At 49.9% G+C, this 19,650-nt stretch overlaps 2 protein-coding genes across 11 annotated transcripts in view; one reads left to right on the plus strand and one right to left on the minus strand.

The window, feature by feature from the left end:
- Nucleotides 1-2,959, minus strand: part of STYXL1 (serine/threonine/tyrosine interacting like 1) — a 61,679-nt gene extending 58,720 nt beyond the window's left edge. For 3 of the 10 annotated variants that reach the window (XM_072752915.1, XM_072752913.1, XM_072752910.1), the window contains exon 1: nucleotides 2,111-2,304. Coding sequence is in view for 3 of the 10 variants with exons in the window: in XM_072752911.1 (XP_072609012.1) it covers nucleotides 2,858-2,905 (48 nt within the window). In the remaining 7 variants the exon portion in view is untranslated. Of the gene's footprint in view, nucleotides 1-2,110; nucleotides 2,322-2,857 lie in introns of those variants that run through there. The other 7 variants (XM_072752911.1, XM_072752909.1, XM_072752912.1 and 4 more) reach the window with 7 other exon arrangements.
- On the plus strand, nucleotides 2,287-17,895 carry MDH2 (malate dehydrogenase 2). Its single transcript, XM_026019578.2, has 9 exons — nucleotides 2,287-2,544; nucleotides 7,987-8,155; nucleotides 9,567-9,650; nucleotides 10,124-10,233; nucleotides 11,456-11,581; nucleotides 14,241-14,318; nucleotides 15,473-15,572; nucleotides 15,933-16,084; nucleotides 17,582-17,895. The coding sequence occupies exons 1-9, from the start codon at nucleotides 2,479-2,481 to the stop codon at nucleotides 17,711-17,713; spliced, it is 1,017 nt and encodes a 338-aa protein (XP_025875363.2). The 5' UTR covers nucleotides 2,287-2,478; the 3' UTR covers nucleotides 17,714-17,895.
- The last annotated feature ends 1,755 nt before the right edge of the window (nucleotides 17,896-19,650 follow it).

Raw genomic sequence — 19,650 nt, forward strand, 5'->3', positions numbered from 1 at the left:
AATCCCACATATTATGTTGGAGTAACTCCCCATCTCTCCCCATCTGATATTTCAATGTGGACAACTCACCATCACTTCCAATTCAACTCCTCTAAAACGGAGCTCTTTATTTTTTGCCTCCAGCCAGCTCTCCTTCCACACAACCCCAAATCCCGTTTCTGGACTTATATACTTCTCAGCCTGGATTTCCCATATCTCTTTTACTCATTTCTTAAACCCAGATAGGCACAAACTAATCAATTCTTTCCTTGAGACTGCTTCCTCATTGGACCCTCTCCCTCCATTTCTGTGGCCACCATCATAACTCAGATCTTTATCATCTCCTAAGATAGCCTCCTGAACAATCTCCGTGCCCTCCACATCCTCCACTGGAAACCTTGGCACAGGGCAGCCCTGGTGGCCCAGTGGGTTTAGCATCACCTTTGGCCCAGGGCATGATCCTGGAGACCCAGGATCGAGTCCCATGTTGGGCTCCCTGCATGGAGCCTGCTTCTCCCTCTGCCTCTCTCTCTCTGTGCCTCTCATGAATAAATAAACAAAATCTTAAAAAAAAAAAAAAAAAAGGAAACCTTGGCACACCAAGGGCAGTCCAATCTTCATCATGGTATTGGTGGGATTATAAAAGCCTTTGATAAACACTTGCTAACACTTTGATAAATACAAGCTTCTCAGCTAACATTCAGAGGTCCTGCACAATCTGGTTTTTTTGCAACCTGCTCTTCCCAGCCTTACCAAAGCTATTCAGCTCTCCCAAAACTCAAGAGACCCACTCTCAGCTTGGTTACGTGCTGGGTAATAAAGGCTCAGAGATGAGAGGCACACCTGACCGCAAGGTACTCTCATTTCTAGTGGTAAGATAGAAGGGCAAATAATGAACCAGAGAGTAGTTAGTGATAAGATAAAGGACACTGCTCATGTGTTTATGACCCCACTCCACCAGAGAGGATCTATTCTCCATCCATAGACTTAAGCTTTCCTAGGCCCAGGTTTTACTTTGGGTTCTTCTTTCTCATCTATACACTTGAACTCTCCGCATGACTGGGTGGCTTAGCAGTTAAGCATCTGCCTTCAGCTCAGGGCGTGATCCAGGAGACCCAGAATGGAGTCCCACATCAGGGTCCCTGCAGGGAGCCTGCTTCTCCCTCTGCCTGTGTCTCTGGCTCTGTGTGCCTCTAATGAATAAATAAAATCTTTAAGAAAATAAATAAATAAACGCTTGAACTCCCCTGCTCAAGCAAGGATCTCTCCCTCTCCTGCAGGGGAATGTCCCCTCCCACAAGGCCCCCACCCCACCGGGTGAGATGCACCTCCTCTGCTCCCACCGCACTTCACAACCCTCCTGGTGTTGCCCCTATCACACTGCCTACTGTCTCCCCTACTAGACTCAGCTCCTTAAAGGCAGAAAAACGGGATCTTGTGAAACCAACAGCCCTGCTGCACATCTGCCTGCCCCACTTGACTGAGCTTTTCGAGGGCGAGGAACTCTCTCTGTACACCCAGGAAGTAGTTGCGGGACGTGAGGGGGTGCGGAGGGGGGAGAAATGAAGCTTCTAATTCAACTTATACATTAAATGATAAATTCCTTGTTAAGAACCATAGCTTTTTACTTCCTGCCGGGAAAACTCAACGAATCCACTCAACTGGGCTAAGCCATAGTTTCTTCCTACATAAAGCAGCCACAATGCGGCCGTGTTCACAGCATGGCTGAGGGGCAGGGATCGGGTGACCACGCAAGTTACCACCTCATACCAGCTTCCCCATCAACTTGTAGAACAGAGCCCCGCCCGCAGGGCTGTATGCGCCACTCTCGGTGGCGGTGTCTGTGAAGGTCCTGCGCCCCTGGACGGACGAGGGCACTGGCCGGGTGTGTTTCCGGGGGAGGGGGGGGGTGCGTCGAAGTGACTGATTACAGGGGACCCCATCCTCGGCCCCCGCCCCCAGGACTCAACCTCCTCTCCCCGCTCTCCTTTCCAGAGCTTCCCGGAGCTCGGAGCACCCTCCACGAGGAGCAGTTTGGCTGAGGTCTGGGGCCGGGACCGCACGCACTCCGCCCGGCCTGCAGCGCGACCTTGACCGGTCTCCTTGTCAGAGCCTCTGGCTGTGGCCCCACCTGGAAATGGCTCCGCTAAGGTGCTTCCAGCCTAAATCCCGTCCTCTTCCACCTCTCTGGTGCAGACTCTCCCTCCCACTCGCGACCGCGTCGCCCCCACCGGCCGCGCCGAACGCGAAGCGCTCTACCACCCCGGGGGCCCGCTCTCCGAGCGCAGGAAGCGCCCTTCCGCCTTCCTCCGCCGCGACCCAGGCGGAGTCCACACCGCGAGATCTGGGAGGTGGGCGGGGCCGGAAGGAGCGCCACTTCTCGCGAGGCCGGGCAGAGCGGAGCCGGGAGGCCCTGTGCAGTGTGGAGGTCGTTGGTGTCACCTGCCAGCCGCCGGCTCCTGCGCCTGCTCTTCGGCTCCCTGCCCGCTCCAACCAACCATGCTCTCCGCCCTCGCCCGCCCTGCCGGCGCCGCTCTCCGCCGCAGCTTCAGCACCTCGGCCCAGGTAGGCCCGGCGAGGGGCTCCCTGCAGGCGGAGGTCCCCCCGGCCTGGGCCACGTGGGTTCTGGGCTCGCGAGCAGCCCTGATCTCCGGGCCATCCTAGACTGCAGGGTCGCCCGGTACCGACCCGGATACTGGGAGGGAAGTGCCGAAAGAAAGCCCAGGAGAGGGTTTGGGGAGCCCCCCATCTCGTTCCCCCGAGTCCCCAGAGAGCTTGCTCTTGTTCTGCACAATTTCAGGCTTCAGAAGCTTTGGCTGTAGGGCCGAAGATAATTCATGCTTATATGCAACTTTCTATAGTACCTTAAACGACTAACCTTGTTCTTGTAGCATCCGTACAAATAACGTGTAATTGTTAACTCCATAGAGCAGGCCGACTGAGATACCGAGGGTAGGGAACTGGTCCAAGGTTACAGTCATTTGGCCCGAGAATTAAGTCAGCTGTCCTGCCCACTGTCGATGGCTTTTGGATCATGAAGCTTTCGCTCTACCCACGGAAAGACGCAGCCTTCTCTTAAGGACCCTTTTGAAGGATCCTGCTTGCTGTGGGCCACCGGGCCTGCCCCCAGAAGTGGTGACTGTGCAGGACTTGGCCTGGGAGTACATAAGCCTAAGCTTCTTTGACTCATCTTCCTAGGATGGTGGTTCTCAAACTCTGGTGCATGTTAGAATCACCTGAAAGCTAATGAAGAACAGGCCCAGGTGCATTAAAGGAGGGTAGGACCTGTTGTATGTTTACCAAGTGCCCCAGGTGATCCTAAAATAAAGTTTGAGAACCCAGGAGATAACCATATTGCTTCTTAAGTATTGCACACCAAAGGGAAGTGATTAGTAAAGGAACTTTCTGCTTTAGCTTCTGTCCTTCTGATCAGTTTCTTGGACATTCAATTCATTTGAAAAATAAGTACACAAATAGGAGCATTGAGTATCCGTGCTCGCCAAGATCTGTGTCGGGTGTTGCAGGAGGTACCAAGATGAGTAAGGAGTGGTACCTGAGATAGGCCCCAAATGAATGAACTTAGGACAGGTGGAGGTGCTGAAGACTGACGCAGAGGAGTGGAGGTGCTGAAGACTGACGCAGAGGAGTGGGGAAAGGGAACTGATCACAGATAAGACCCTGGGATTTGCTGACAAGACGGTTGGATGATGTATACCAGACTGGCATGGACTTTAAAATTGCTGAGATGGGAAAGGCTGCTGGAACTAAGTGGGTTTAAACAGGGGAGGACATCAGGAGCTCAGCTTGAGATGTTTAAGATGTATATGGGACATTGGGACATATAAGTGGTGACACTGAAAAGGCACTAGAGTAAGTCAGAATGATGAGCTTAAGCAAAGTAGGTACGTTGGTCTAGAGACTTTAGATCCTGGATCCTTTTTTTTTTTTTTTTAAGAGAATGGGCGAGGGAGAGAGAATCTCAAGCAGACCCCATACCCATTGAGGGCCCTATCCCACAACCCTGAGATCATGACCAGTTTGGAAATCAAATCAGGAGTTGGAGGCTTACCTGACTGAGCCACCCAGGCGCTCCTGGATCTTGTACCTTAACAGTAAAAATGTATCTAGTGCACAGCCTCAATATATTTATTTCTAGTATGTACTAATATATAACATAAAAAATAGAACTTTAACAACAAGCCATAATAGACTTACATTATAAAGCAAACCTATAAATGAAGTGTTATTGTATATCCATTTGTAAAAGTTGCTGGGTGTGTGCTGTTGACAACCATTCCTCATGCAGAAAAGATCCGTAAATTTGGAGATTGGTCTTCTGCAAAGAGATCATAAGTTAATCCCTGCAATACCACAGATTCTTGTCTACATTATAAAGATTCCACCACTGAAGGACTGTTTTTATACATATTAACTAAATTGTTAAAACCTTGTAATACACAAAAATAATGATAGCACCTCAAACCTGAAAGCAACAGAATGAATGAGGTCATCTTATGTTATCATAAGGAACTGATTCACTTGAATACCCTAGCAAGGGCATCAGGTCTGTCTTTTTTTTTTCTTTTTAATTTTTTTAAGGATTTTATTTATTTATTCATGAGAGACACAGAGAGGCAGAGACCCAGGCAGAAGCATCGATGCAAGACTCGATCCCAGGACCTGGGGATCACGACCTGAGCCAAAGGCAGACTCTCAACCACTGAGCCACCCAGACATCCCTGTCTCTTTTTTTTCTAAGTAATTCTGCACCCAATATGGAGCTCCAGGGTCCACCTTGGAAGACAGGCTGAATAATATGATCATGAGGGACTTCAAGGAGGTTTTTTTTTTTTTTGAGTAAAGAAATGAAATGATTAAAAGTTAATTTTTAGAAGGATGGTTTTGAGGTGGAGCTGAGGGCCTAGGATAGATAATGGAATGGGAACAGAAGGTGGGGGCATGTTGGGAAGGTGTTTGAGATGCTAAGTCCTCCATGCCGTAACTGGGTGTCTCTAGGAAGCAAAGAGACAGGAAATGGTTCTAAGGGTTTGAATTTGGGAGAACACAGGTACTATTTGGGAACAGGGTGGCAGAAGTAGAAAGCCTACATTTATTTAGACAGTTGAGCTTATGGCACCATTGGAATGCCTAACAGAGCTGGGAAAGTGGGAGTTTGGGATTGGGGGGGGGGGAGTAGAAACAAGATGTAAGAGTGAACATCTAGAAGTGATGAGATTGCCAGACCTCGGGTTTTAGGTTGAAATGGCTAGTTAAGTTTTCTGGGAAGTCAGGAGTCCCCATTTACAGCACCAATTAAAAAAAAAATCAAAACTGAAGTCAGATTTTTAGTTGTATATGCTTTTAGAGTTTATCTTTCTTAAGCAGCCTTTGTTTGGCTCATATCCCACTTCATCATTTGCTATATTTTTGGGCCTGAGCGTATTACAACTTCTGTACCTCAGTTCCTCATCTGTAAAATGAGTCCAATTATATTACTTAATGGAGTTCTGAGAGTCAGATAAGGAAAGACTTAGTTCAGTACCAGCCACAGACCAGACCTGACAAATGCCCCACAGCTATTATTTTTGCTTCTGGTGTCCCCAATAAATGAGGTTACTGGATGGTATGAGTTTTGGGTGAAGGTCTACTGTATAGTAAGTTCTACTGCTCACAGGAAAGGTTACCAAGAGGCAGTCATTGATTTCGTTGTTGGAAATGGCTGGGGTGGGGATGGCCTTAAGTCCAATTTGGAAAAAAAAAAAAAAAAAGTCCAATTTGGTCATTATCCTTCACAGGCTCCTCTTCCTCCTTAAATGCTGGTATTCATAGGGCTCTGTCCCTTTGTCCACATCTGTGGCTACCATTAATTTCAGGGCAGATGCTTATTAGGACCTCCAGTCCAAGCCTTTAGCCTAATGGTCGTGTGTGTGTGTGTGTGTGTGTGTGTGTGTGTGTGTGTGTGTGTGTATTTCAAGGAACTCAAACCCGGCATGCAAAACTGAATTCATTATCCTTTCTCCCAAACCCCTTACCTCTCCTAAGTTCCCTCTATTGCCTAAAGGCAGTGTTGCCTACTCTAGCCAGGAAGTTGTCATCCCAGGATCTTCTCTCTACTCACCATCCGGATGGAAGGGGAGGGTGGTGACTGAATCCCTTATAACCTACCCATCCTTCTTGCTTACCTAGATCTCACCCTTGAGTCATCTTGGACTATTGCAGTAGTCTCCCTGCCTCCATTCTTGTATATTTCCAGGCCATCTTCCATTCTGCTTCATCTTTTTTTTTTTTTAAGATTTTATTTATTTATTCATCAGAGAGAGAGGCAGAGACACAGGCAGAGGGAGAAGCAGGCTTCATGCAGGGAGCCCAACATGGGACTCCATCCCGGGTCTCCAGGATCACACCTGGGCCTGAAGGCGGCACTAAACCACTGAGCCACCCGAGCTGCCCCTCATATCTTTTTAAAACACAGTATTGGACATATTTTTCCCAACTTTTAAGGCCTGTGCTGGTTCCCCAATGCCCAGAAAGAACCAGATCTACTCTGCTAGGTCCTCAGCTTTTGCCCTGCCTTCTTCCTTCCTCCACATGTGTCCATCAATGCCCGAGCCATAGAGGACTGCTTCCCTTCACTAGGCCATACTCCATAGCTCCTCCCTCTAGCATCCATCTGGCAAAACACTGCTCATCCTTCAAAATCCCCTCTCGCAGTTTATTCTCTCCTTTGTGCTGCTGCTCTTCCCAGCATCTACCTCCATGGCACTTGTCACACTAGATGTTGTTTATTCCATTTGCACATCTTTCAGTTTGCAAGTCTTGTCGTTGGTGCTAGCAAGACAGTCTGGCATGTGGCAGATAGGAAGTCCATGCCTATTGAATTGGAGGTGAGCCTTAAAGATGAATAAGCAGCCGCCTTGGAAGACAGTCTGGCAGCTTCTCAAAGGTTAAACATGGAGTTGCCATATGACTCCTCAATCCCACTCCCTGGTGTAAGAAAAAGAAGGGAATTAAGTGATGCCATTCATTAGATGTACTTAGCTCTGAAGTAGCTGTCTAAAGTTAAGTCCAGTTCCAGTAAGGTGACTGATAAACTGATAAAAATTCCTCTAGCTCCAGGGCAGCCCCCGTGGCGCAGCACCACCTGCAGCCCAGGGCGTGATCCTGGGGACCCTGGATCGAGTCCCACGTCAGGCTTTCTGCATGGAGCCTGCTTCTCCCTCTGCCTGTGTCTCTGCCTCTCTCTCTCTCTCTCTCTCTCTCTCTGTGTGTCTCTATGAATAAATAAAATCTTTAAAAAAAAATTTCCTCTAGCTCCAGCTTTTTAGATGCTAGCAAGGCAGTTGAGTCTCTCAGCTATATCACTTTTTAACTCTTCCTACCAACTGACATGCCCAGAGCCACCTGCTGCTTGTTCTCCTGTTTGGCTTGGTATGGAGCAGTCATGATTCTCAGTCTTTGGCTAGTGCCAGAGTCACCCAGAAGTTTGGTTGAACGTACAGAGGCCTGGGACCCCTGGGTGGCTCAGAAGGTTAAGTGTCTGCTTTAGGATCAGGTCATGGTCCCAGGATCCTGGAATCAAGTCCCACATCGGGCTCTCTGCTTGGTAGGGAGCCTGCTTCCTGCTTCTCCCTCTCCCCTTGCTGCTCCCCACAGCTCATGCTTTCTCTCTTTTTCTGTCAAATAAATAAAATCTTCTAAAAATAAATGAAAACATAAAACTGCAGGTTAACTGGAAGGCTACCTAAGGAAAGCTTGTTCATCTTTCGGAGGGTGTTTGCAGTAGGACCCTGACTATCACAACATCTGTGGACCTAAGTTCCCTATTTCCCTGAGATAAGCCTCTACACTGCAGAAGGAAACTGGACCTTTGGACTAATAGAAATGCGACACTGGTGTCTCCTTTGGCGTCACAGCAATAAAAGAGGTCCAGTGCAGTATTTTACAGGATATCAGGTGTCTACTTCTAATACTGATTGTATATTAAGAGTCCTTTGTGCCTCTTTTCAGAACAATGCTAAAGTAGCTGTGCTTGGGGCTTCCGGAGGAATTGGGCAGCCCCTTGCGCTGCTTCTCAAGAACAGCCCCTTAGTGAGCCGCCTGACCCTCTACGATATTGCTCATACACCCGGAGTGGCCGCAGATCTGAGCCACATCGAGACCAGAGCAACCGTGAAAGGTACTGGACACACTGACCCTGGAGTCTTCTCTTCTCACCAGTAGACCAGGGTCCAAGTGATAGAACACAGTTCTTCAGTGAAAATAGATTAGAGATTCGGGGTTTCCACACTAATTGTAGAATTGAATTTCACAAATGACTATGCCAGTAAAAATGTAAACAGTAGTGTCTTTCAGAAAAGCAAAGGCAATCTAATCTTCCCGTTTTTAATTTTTTTATAATTTGAATAGTAATAAGATTGAGGAAGGGGAACATTCAGGCCTTCTGGAGATTAGGGGGACATTAGGAATGCTGTCTCCCAGTGAGCTTGCTTCAGGTTTGCCTTCCCATGCCATGGGCCAGCCCTCCCTTCACCCTGGGCTCCTATGCCAGCTTCTCGAAAGCACAGCCTTCTTAGGGAAATCTGCTCCTCCTGTTAGGCAAACACACGTAGGTAATCCAAGAAATAATTTGTAATTATACATACTTTATATCCTGGTTATTTTACCTTTACTTTATAGCAGTATCCATGTCACCAAATTCTTGGTTAAATCATTTTTAAAGCAAGACTGTACTTTACCTTTTATTTAGCATATTAGCTGTTTTGTTGGCCATTGAGCTATTTCCTGTTTTGTTCTACTCTAAATACAAATATATAAGCTGTGATGAACATCTTCATCTCTATATCTTCTTAGAAGCCCCAGAAGTAGAATTAGTAGGTATGACTATTTAAAGCTTTTACTGTAAAGTCCAAGGTACCATCCAGGAAGGGGGTAGAAATCTCTGTTTCTGTTGACTGTGGGAATGCCCTGCATGATGGTATTAACCACACATCCTCAGCCAGCAGGCACAACTCAGGAGGTCGACTGTCAGCTCTTAGTTTATATGCCTTCCAGCAAATTTCCCTTGAAACCTTTGAAAATGGACTTTTCTTCTCCTGAGATGATAGGCTTAAAGAAAATAGATACTAATACTTTGAGTCCCTGCTTATCAACCATGATTTTCTCGCATGACCTCTAGTACATCTTCTGACCTGACCCTGAGATGGAGCTTTGGTTAGGATGACTGGGGAGGTGGATAAGCAGCCCTTCGAATGGTGAGCCAGGAAGGCCTTACAGGGGCTGGCAGGTCAAATAAAGACAAGCATCTGAACCTGGTATGTTTTAGGGGGAGACCTAGATCCATTCCAAAGCAGGGGGACCTGAGTGGTCGGGGGCTGGAGGAAGTGGCATGGAAGGAGCCAGAACTATCAGACCTGTGGGCATCAGGGGTCAGGAAGCCCTCCACAGTGGACCTTGCAGCCCTTCTGGAGGCCTGTGGTCGGCATCAGACCCAGATGGGGCCGTCCTTCCCCCAGCTCCATCCCCACAGACATACTCGCCTCTCCAGGCCAGAAAAAGTGACCTTGCTCTCTTCTTGGGGGGGCTTTCAGGCTACCTCGGACCTGAGCAGCTGCCGGATTGCCTCAAAGGCTGCGATGTGGTGGTTATTCCAGCCGGAGTCCCAAGAAAACCAGGTGTGTGTGTAGAAGCCTTTCCTCATGTCTCCCTGCCCGTCAGGTGGAGAAGGGGTTTTCCTGTAAACTAGATCGAGGCAATGTCTCCGTGGCAGAGAAAAATTCTAGAGGCTCCCTAGTTCCTGTGGGATAGAGAGAAGTCCCTTTCTTGGCCTGGCACTTCAGGCCATGCACGAGTCTGCTGTGTCTGTCGCCTGCTCAGTCTGGTGCTCCTATGCACGCCATCTGCCCAGAGTTCCCCTTCTTCCACCTGCTCCTCGGGAACTCCTACTGAGCGCCTTGGGGATCCTCCTCAGATACCCACCTCAAGCCTCTATTTATGTACTTCTTACACTAGATTGTTTTCTCTCCAAGAGAGATTTGCTGGGAATAGGGACCCTGTCTCGCTCATGTTTGGTTTTCCTATAACAAGTGGCACACATTTGGCGATTCATTCTGTGCTTTGTGAACATCTTGAATCGGATCATTCTCAGGCATGACACGGGATGACCTGTTCAACACCAATGCCTCAATTGTGGCCACCCTGACTGCTGCCTGCGCCCAGCATTGCCCTGAGGCCATGATCTGCATCATTTCAAATCCGGTGAGTGCCACTGGCAGGCCGCTAATACTGTGCCCACAGTTAGCAAAAGTATGCCGAGGTGCTTACCAGGACCAAAATCTGATTTTAGGGGCAGCAGTGGCCAAATCAAATGAGCTAAGTGTGAATTCCACCCCGATTTTCCCACCACTTGTGTGCCTTTGGACAGATCCCTTCCCCTTTCCACCTGCAAAACCCACTCTTGAGGCTCTGTTCAGAGCCTGTGGTGGTTCTGACTGTGGTGGCCTATTAACTTCTTTTACTCTGTTCTATTCAGGGTTTGCAGTTTCTGGTTCTCCATCAGGCTTGCTCAGCCACCACAGGCCCTCCTCACAGGTTTTTGTGGGGACTGTCTCCTTCGATCTTGAAAGTGCACGTACCGTACCCTCCCCTCCCCTCCCCAAGAAGAAGATCGCTGCAGCCTCTATGCCTCCCTTCTGGCTGAAGCCAGACTCTGAGGCTCAGGTTCTGTGTGGAAGTGCAATGACCCATGATGTAGACCAAGGGACGTGCCTGCTGATCCACGCCCAGGGCTTATCCCCAGGGCCTCTGAGAAACAGATCCCCAACCAGCTCACCCTCCTCAGGGCAGCTGGTCAGCTGTAGGAAGCAGCCATCGCTTTTGCTGGGACGCTGACTACTGCCTAACTGAAGTCCTGCAGTTGTGTTTTGTTTTTCTTATGTTCTTTCCATGCACCAGTCACTGTGTCACCACTTGCTGTATATTAAGTCCCTTAATCTTCACGGCCTCATAATGTGGTTGTCTCTTTAAAGCCCCTTTATAGGTGAGGGGAATCTTGCCCAGGCTTACCTCACAGAGTGGCTGAGCTGGGACTTGACCCGAGGCCATCTGAAGCTTTGGCCCTGTGCTACAAGGTCCTCTTTTAAAAACTGGCCGCTCACATGTCAGCCCCAGCTGGAGCAGGAGATGTCCTGTGGAGCCATCCTCATGCTTTAGGTTGGCAGCTGGAAGGTCACATGCACCTTTGAACTGTGGGCCCAGGAGCCCCTAAGGGGAAGAGTGCCTACTGCCATGGAGGGGAGAGTAGGAAGTTGGCCCACTGGGACCTCTTCTACTGCAAGAGCAGCTTGCTTGTAAACCAAGTTATCAGAGCAGTTCGGCCCGTACAACTTGTTAACAGCCCAGGGAAAAGATTTTTCCGTCTGTTGCATGTCTCTTCTCTCAGAACACAGGGCAAGTTACCCCCTCTCTCTTGGATTTCTAGGTCAACTCCACCATCCCAATTGCAACGGAGGTTTTCAAGAAACACGGAGCTTATGACCCCAATAAAATCTTCGGGGTGACGACCCTGGACATTGTCAGGGCCAACACTTTCATTGCAGAACTAAAGGTAAGAGCTGCAGGGGTTCCTTTCACGCTCCATTTCTGGCTGTCCTTGGCTGATCAATGGGCGTTGGAGACCAGGGAGTCTTCCGTGTTCCTGGAGCTTGCCCCTGTTGGGGAGAGAGGCTCTCACGTTTTCTTGGGGGATCCAAACAGACCCCTGCAGGTTAATCAGCCAGCCAGAGTCTCAACTCTGCTCACTCTCTGTCCTCTCTGGTGCCTTGAGGGGTCCAGGCTTTTTCCCAGGTTTCTCGCTGGCTCACTTGGGTTGTGCTCTCTAAGGTCATTGCCTCTGAAAACTAGAACTAACAAGATTTACCTGCTAATCGTTAGATAAATGATAAAATGGGAAAACATGAATTTAGGAACATTTCTGATGTCCTAAGATGTCAGGATCATTGTTTCTGGCTTGTAGTTCTGACTCCAGTTACCTGTCGTTCCTTGGGCTTGGATGGGGCCACCCGCCCATGCTCAGGTGGGTTTGGCACCTGCGCCAGCTCTGGCTTCCGTGGTGCCTCTCATGGCTTGATTTTGAATCTCAGATTGTGAATCCACCAGAACCACTTCTCTGGCCCGAAGAAGTGTCCCTCTTGATCCCTAGGCCAGTTTTTTCTGACTGTGGAGATGAGGGGTCCTCTCTAAAGTAGGAGCAGTTGTCCTGCATGCGGCCTAGTGAGGACTGCTCACATGACACCATTGACCTTTGCTGTAGTGCCCCTTGTGCCATACAGGTCTGCTTCTGACGTGTGCTACCCCACTGTCGTTCAGGTTGTGGCATGTCCTCAGCCTCTGTCCTGGGTGTGGAGTCCCAGAGATCCAGATAATATAGGGCCAGGCCTTGGGATTCTAGAGCCAGTGTAATCGAGTGAGCAGTTCGGCCTGGATGTGTGGGATGGTTGTCCGAGTCAGGACAGGCTTTCCAGAGGAGCTTGTGCTCAAGCTGAGTCTGACCAAGGACAGGCTGGGAGGGTGGGGTTTGGGCTTCCTGAGGCTTGGAGCCCAGCTTCCTGGAACCCACAGTGCTCATCACTTCGAGCTCTTGTGGTGCTACCAACTTTGGGGGCTGAAGCATGCCCTCTCCCCTGGGCCCCTAGTCCTGCTGCGACATGCTAGCTACTCGTGTCTATTTAAATTACTTAGAATTACATAAAATGAGAAATTCATGTCTTTCATTGTGCTGGCCACACTTCAGATGCTCGATAGCTACATGTGGCACCTGTGTTCTCCCAGAAGGTTCTGCTGGATGGTGCTTTCATAACCTGGGAAGTCCTACTGCTTGAGGTGGAGGAAGAGGGGGATCCTGGCCCCTGGCAGAGAACCTAGTGCTTATCAAGCCTCTGTTAATGAACTGTCCTCCCCCTGAGGCTCTCTGGCATTCTGGAAAAATCCTGAATTGTATCAGGAATGATAGTTGGCCCTTACTCCTCCAGTGTCTGCACCCTCCCTCAGTCCTCTCTGCCATCTCCTGCCCCCTCTGCCACCTCTCTTGGCTTTTCTGCTGATGTAATAAATGTTCTTTGTACCCCCAGGCCTTTGCTCTTTCTGCCCATTTTGCCTAGAATATGCTTCCTTTGGCAGAGTGCTGCTGTTGCTTCCCGGATGGAGTTAAGTCTGTCCCAAAAGCCTCTCCCACACTGATGAAGTGCTCCCCTTGCTCACAAGTCCGCCCTGTGTAGCTGTCATAGCTTTACCCAGGGACATCACTCGTATCTGTCTCACAGTCAACAGTGAGTGTCTGGAAAGCAGGGACCCCGTCTGTCCATGCCTGTGTGCCTGGTGACCAGCACACTGCCTTGGCACGTAGGCACCGCTGTGTGAGCGCCCCACTCCTTGAGCCTGGTCCTACTGGGTCAGCCCGCTGTGGAGGCTGGGTCTCCCTTGCTGGGCAAGATGGGTTCCTAACTTAGGGCTGCTCTCTTTAGCAGCAGTGGCCTTTGCGGAAGGTGGCGTCACTGGGATACCCCTCCCTTCCCTTCCATAACTCCACCAGATTCTTTTTTTTTTTTTTTTTTAAACCATCTTAAGAAATACCCAGTCCACAGATCTGTGGGGGTGTTGTGCCTCTGGTTGAACAAATGAATCAGCCTCTCCTAGCAAGCCCTACAAAGAACCCTGGTGTTTGGACCCCTTGCAGCTCAGTTTTATTCTGTCCTGATCACTGTTTGAGTTGACAGACTCCTCACCCCCCGGGTGGTTTCCTGGAACTGTCTTGAATATTGCTTTACTATGAGGGAAAGGGAACTGGACTCGTTTTCTGTGACCAAGCATGGGGCCTCGAGTCTGGGCTTATACACAGGGGATGACATTAGCTCTGGGAAAGAGGACGATCCTCTGATTCTCAGAAGATGTCAGACTGACAGGGACCATGGGGAGATCCTACAGAAGGCAGGTTTCTGCTCACCGTAAAGGTGACCTCACCAGATGACACTACTCCTTGCCGCGACGCTCCAGCTGATGTTCCACCAGGTGGTGGGGCCGTAACCTAATCACAGCTGGATTCGGGCTTCTGTGCTTTCTTCATTCTGACTTCTGTGGATTTTTCCAGTTCTTGTGTTTTAGGTGGACATGACATAATTTATACTCAAAGAGCTTTAAAAATTAATAAAACTTAAAAAAAAAAAGGCAAAAAAAAATTAACAAAGCTTCATGCCTTCCTTGGTGGCCAGGGTTTGGATCCCGCGCGAGTCAATGTTCCTGTCATTGGCGGTCATGCTGGGAAGACCATCATCCCCCTGATCTCTCAGGTAAGTATGTCACCTTGCCAGGAAGCCATGAGATCATGAGTGCCTTTAAGAGGTCCTCCTTCGAGAACTGAAGACAGACTAACAAGATGTAAGCTTCAGTCATATTTTGAGAGGATTCCTGCTGTGGATCCGGCCCCAGCCACGGTCGGGGGAGGGGGTGGTAGTCAGGCCCAACCCTTGGAGGTGAGCACCTGCGGGACTGCATGCGGTCAGAAAGTGCTCGCAGTAGCCACTCCCAGCACACAGTGAGAACCGCCACTGCAAGAAATCACTGAATCTCTGGTGGGGTCAGAGCTGGCCAGCTGGTAGTGAAGCACGCAACTCTTCGTCTTGGCTGTGGGACTTCAAGCCCCACGCTGGGTGTAGAGGTTGCTTAAAAATAAAATTTTTTAAAAAGATGAGTCGAAACAAGGTGAATACCACCAAGAGGAAGATTCATTAAATCAGTATGCTAACCCCTGAGTACAGTGCACTGAGGACACAAAATACCTATGCTAGTCTTGCCAGAAGTACATGACCTTATGAGAAAAGCGTGAGGAAACCTTTTATAAATCTCAATTGATGGACATACTACAGAACAAGCGGTCAGTCCTCTTGACAAGTGTCCCAGAAGACAGGACTGCTGGGGAATGGACCGAGGTGGGGTCCTGGGTGAGGACAGTTAAGAGACTGCAGTGGAGAAATGTGTGACATTTGAGCAAGGCCTGTGGTTGATGTAGTGATAATAATTTCCTATTCTTCATAATTGCACTGCGGTTATATAAGATGCTAACGTGAGGGTAAGCTGGGTGAGGAAATCTTTGTGCTATTTTTACGACTTTTCTCTAAGTCTAAAATTAGTCCAAAATATTAAAAGTTCCTCAAAACTGAGTAGGGACAGGGTAGGGGGTGGTGCCTGGCTGGCTCATGTGACTCTTAATCTCAGGATCGTGAGTTTAAGCCCCATGTTGGGTGTGGAGCCTACTTTTAAAAAGGGCAGGGGGGCGGGTGGGGAACACACTACACCTCCCAACAAAGTTGAATTTTTCTTTAAAGCAAAGGTGGTCTTGGTTTCCTGGGTGGTGGCAATGGGGGGGCAGGGGGTGCCTGCCATGAGGATGGGGTCTGGGAGTGGTGGCCGAACCTGCTCAGGTCCCTGTGGCTTTGACCTGCAGTGCACTCCCAAGGTGGACCTTCCCCAGGACCAGCTGACAGCCGTCACTGGGCGGATTCAGGAGGCCGGCACGGAGGTGGTGAAGGCCAAAGCTGGAGCAGGTACATTCTCGGAGGCAGCCCCAGGGTGGGGTGCTGATGCCAGGGGCCCTGCTACAGCTCACAGTGGAAGACAGAAGAGCCAGGCAAGCACTGAATGCTTTTCTCAGCTCCCTATACATTCACTTGCTAAGCCAGCCCCGAGGCAGAGGGCAGTCCGGCTTTGTGGAGTGGATTGGCATTTGAGGTTGGCCAGGCTAGTTTGTATCATTCATGAGTTTGTAAAAATTAAGAGATGCTGACCTAAATTCTTCTCAGCTAAAGCTGCAGATTTTGCAGCCGCTTTATTTAGCTGGCAGGGCAGGCTCACCTGGATTTTGTGGTTGCAGTGCTAGCTTGGCTAACCCTCCTGTGTCCTCCTAGGCTCTGCCACCCTGTCCATGGCATACGCTGGAGCTCGGTTTGTCTTCTCCCTTGTGGATGCAATGAATGGGAAGGAAGGAGTTGTCGAATGTTCCTTTGTTAAATCCCAGGAAGCAGACTGTGCCTATTTCTCCACACCATTACTGCTGGGGGTATGTATCCTGAAGGTTGGGGTCTTGCAACTGTGGAAGGAGACGCATTCTCTATACTTAAGATTGGGAGCCATGGCCTCTTTGCTCTGTAATTCATTTTTCCACAGTGCAGTAACTCCATCCCAGTGCCTGGCCTGTACTGGGATTTTTGAGGGTGAGCACATATCACAGAATTAAGAGGAGGGAGAAATCTCGAGCTGTTGGTAGGGACCCACTGGCACGTGAATCTCCTTCCCTTTGGGTCTGCCAGCTGGTCAGCGGCTGTCTCTGTGTGTCTCTTGATGAGACACTTCCTCCATCTCGAGGCAGCTGTGGACAGTTCTGAAGGCAAAGGCTTCCCTCTACTAGCCTGTGTGCTGTTGCCCTCTGGCTCATACTGGTTCCTTCTTGTCCTGACCTCAGGGTTCCTCTTCCAGGGAGGCCCAGAGAGGTTGCTCAGCTATGATAATTTCCTGCTCAGGCATTCTGCTTCCTCCTCCTGTCCCCCTCTGGTTTTCTTCTTGGAGCATGTTGTAGGTTGTTCCCTTGAGATCGTGGTGTCTAGGACAGAGCCCATTGGGCCACATTGCTTGGCTTCAGCCAGGCTGTTTCGGAGGCAGCTATCCAGTCTGGTGACTCTTCCCGAGTGTTTAGGGAGCAGAAACCCCTAGGTCTCTCTCACACAAGCCAGCCAGCCAGGTTTCCATTTCCAGTGTTCAGGCAGCTGCTGACATCAGGCAGAGATGTAGTTGCCTTCACCTCCTGCCCAGAAAGAGAATTTGGCGACGTGCTGAGCCACCCATAGACCCTTCCCACAGATGCCATGATGTCCAGAGGTCACTGAGACCTGGCCCCAGGCCCTGGGGACTCCATGTGGTGGAGAGACAGACACCAAGCAGACTGTTTCCATGACCACTGGGGTATGGGCGTGTGCAGTGTGGCAGGCCCTGGGGTCAGGGAGGGCTCTCCAGGGATGGGCCCAGAAGCTGAGGCTGCTGGTGCAGACAAACCAGCTTAGTGGTGGGGGCAATATGGTAACAGGCTCCTGTTGTTTTTCTTGATGTCTTTTCCATCTCCCTACTTGATTGCATTGGAGTTGGGTGGATATTACCAACATAGCGAAAGACTAGAACCCAAAAGTATGCTCCATATCGGGGAGAATAACATTCAGTGCTGCTAACGATTGAGTCCTCGGTGTGCCAGGCCGCCCACGAGTGTTCTCACAGCCTCCTTAGAGGTGGATGGTACGCCTGTGTTCTAGATAAGAAACCGCATTAGCCTAGGTACATGTGGAGTGAGTGCCAGGGTCCAGATCCCACCTGGGGGCGTTCCGTCCTAGGTGCCCAGGCTACCCTGGCAGGCTGCCCAGGGGTGGGTGGGCCAGGCAGGGTTGTGAAGTTACACGTCAGATTTTCCTTAACAGTCTTGTTTGTGGGAACCTGTAAAATTTGCATTATTTTCAATGATCCTTGTAAATGTTTAAATTGTCCGATTGACCCCCCCTCCCCTCTTCTCCAGAAAAAGGGCATCGAGAAGAATCTAGGCATTGGCAAGATCTCCCCTTTTGAAGAGAAGATGATAGCAGAAGCCATCCCCGAGCTGAAGGCCTCCATCAAAAAGGGAGAGGAGTTTGTGAAGAACATGAAATGAAAGGGCAGTCAGCTAGCAATCCGTTTCCCTAACTTATGAAGGCATCATGTCCCTGCAAAGCCATCTCCTGCCCTCATGTTTCCGTTGCGTTAACCACCAGTGTCATGTTAACGTCACCGCCCCTTCCAATCGCAAGTCTGTCAATGTGTGCATCAATAAAAGCAGGCTTCCGTTTTCTTTTTCAAGGTCTCCATAAATGTGCCTTCTTCCCAATCCAAGCTGGGTTCAAGGGGGCTGTCCAATGACTCCATCATGAATCAGAACGAGATGTTATTTAAATATTAGGCTGATGCATGTAAGGTTTCTTCAGTAGCTTCAAGAAAGTCTGAAAAATTTCTTTCCTGTTCCTCCCAACCCTGCTCCGCACCACTGCCTCCCCCAGCTGTGCAAGCTGAGGGCAGGCTTGGCTTCAGCCTGATTCCTCTAAGTGTCCTGGGGTGACAGCTGTGGTACATGCCTAGCTCTCCTGTCCCCAATTCCCCCCGTGTGGTGGTATCTGGCTCAGCCTATGGGTCCATCTTCTCTATCGGAGCTGCCTTGGCTGACCTCTGTCCCTGCTCCGAGTCTCCTCCTCCCCTGCCCAGCCTGGTGTCCAGCGATGGGGAAACCCACGGCCAGAGTTGTGATGGCTGGAGCAGGGGTGGAAATCAACGCCAGCTGCCATGGCAGGGAGAGGGACGTGGGAAGGCTGGCTCTGTGTCTCCCATCGGAACCCAATCAGGAACTTGGTTTGTATTCCCTGGGCTCAGGGTAAATGTGGGGAATTAGAATAGGACCTGTTCCCGATAGGGTGGGTTGTGCCCCATTCCTTGGAAGTGGAAACTAAGAGCCCCACGCTTGGGAAAGAACTTGATGGCAGCAGGTGACCCTAAAGTGACAGGGTGAAAGGGCAAGGGGGGGCAGAGCTTTGCCTAGACAGGACCCTCTTCTATCTGTAGCAGCTTTTCTTTAGAACTAAAATGGATGGTGTCACTATGACATCATCGTCTTACATGAGTAATATGTGTCTACTGTCTAAAACCTAAAAGGTAGCCAAAAAATAAAGCAGGAAAATAATCACAGCTAGTGGTATATGTCTTCCTAAAGTTTGCTTATTTCACAAGTTGAGGTAGGGCTTCGTGTGCCATTTTGTAGCCTCCTCTTCTGGTTATATGTACCTGTGATGCCCTCTCCCCCCCCGCAGTTGCTTGAAAAACCACTATGACCCCCACCCCCACCCCTTCTACAAGCTGACAAGGCTCTGCTGCATGGTTCTCCCTGGGGTGTGAGGCCTGGCTGGGCTGGTACATCTCAGATGGTGGCTCACATGTGGCTGGTGTGTAGGGGATGTGGGGGCAGATGTGCTTGTCATTCTTCATGGGGCCTCTGCTGCCAAGTGGGCAGAGGTCTTACTGGACAGCTCAGGACTCCCAGAAGTGCAAACGCAGAAACTGCCAGGCAGTAGGACAGGCTCAGAACCGGCCCAGCATTACGTCTGCCACATTCTCAAGGTTAAAGCAAGTGCCAGGCAGGCCCAGGCCTGTGGTTGGGAAGGGCTTGGCCACAAGGGCAGGAGTTCCAGGAAGGCCTGGCTCTTTGGGGGCCAGTTTTGGAGATGAGCTACCACAGGTGATTCTTCCCCTACAAGCACCTAGATGTGCTCCCTTATCACTTGTCATAACAGGGTAGCCCTTTGGGTGAGCCCACGGTAATTCCACCGTTGGGTTGCTGAGGTTATCGCTACGGTAAAGAGCACGGCTCTGGACACTGCCTTCGGACTAATTCCTCCTGGTAGTTCTGTATGTGAAACACCATGCCAGCATTCCTTGGGCTCATTTGCTCTGTTATGGGATCCCCGTGGCAACCCTGACCAGCAGAGCCAGCACAGGCAACTCAGAGCAGGTTGTTTCATTCAGGAAGGCCAGTGCAAATCTCCACCTACCAGCTGTCACCACACA

The sequence above is a fragment of the Vulpes vulpes genome, chromosome 3 (assembly GCF_048418805.1).
Source record: "Vulpes vulpes isolate BD-2025 chromosome 3, VulVul3, whole genome shotgun sequence".
Classification (NCBI taxonomy): Eukaryota; Metazoa; Chordata; class Mammalia; order Carnivora; family Canidae; genus Vulpes; species Vulpes vulpes.

Excerpts from the sequence above, each read along its gene's own strand:
- MDH2 (XM_026019578.2), top strand. The coding sequence starts at position 2,479 with ATGCTCTCCGCCCTCGCCCGCCCTGCCGGCGCCGCTCTCCGCCGCAGC. Across the intron at positions 11,582-14,240 it reads CTTTCATTGCAGAACTAAAG|GGTTTGGATCCCGCGCGAGT; the intron begins GTAAGAGCTGCA and ends CTTGGTGGCCAG. Across the intron at positions 15,573-15,932 it reads GAAGGCCAAAGCTGGAGCAG|GCTCTGCCACCCTGTCCATG; the intron begins GTACATTCTCGG and ends GTGTCCTCCTAG.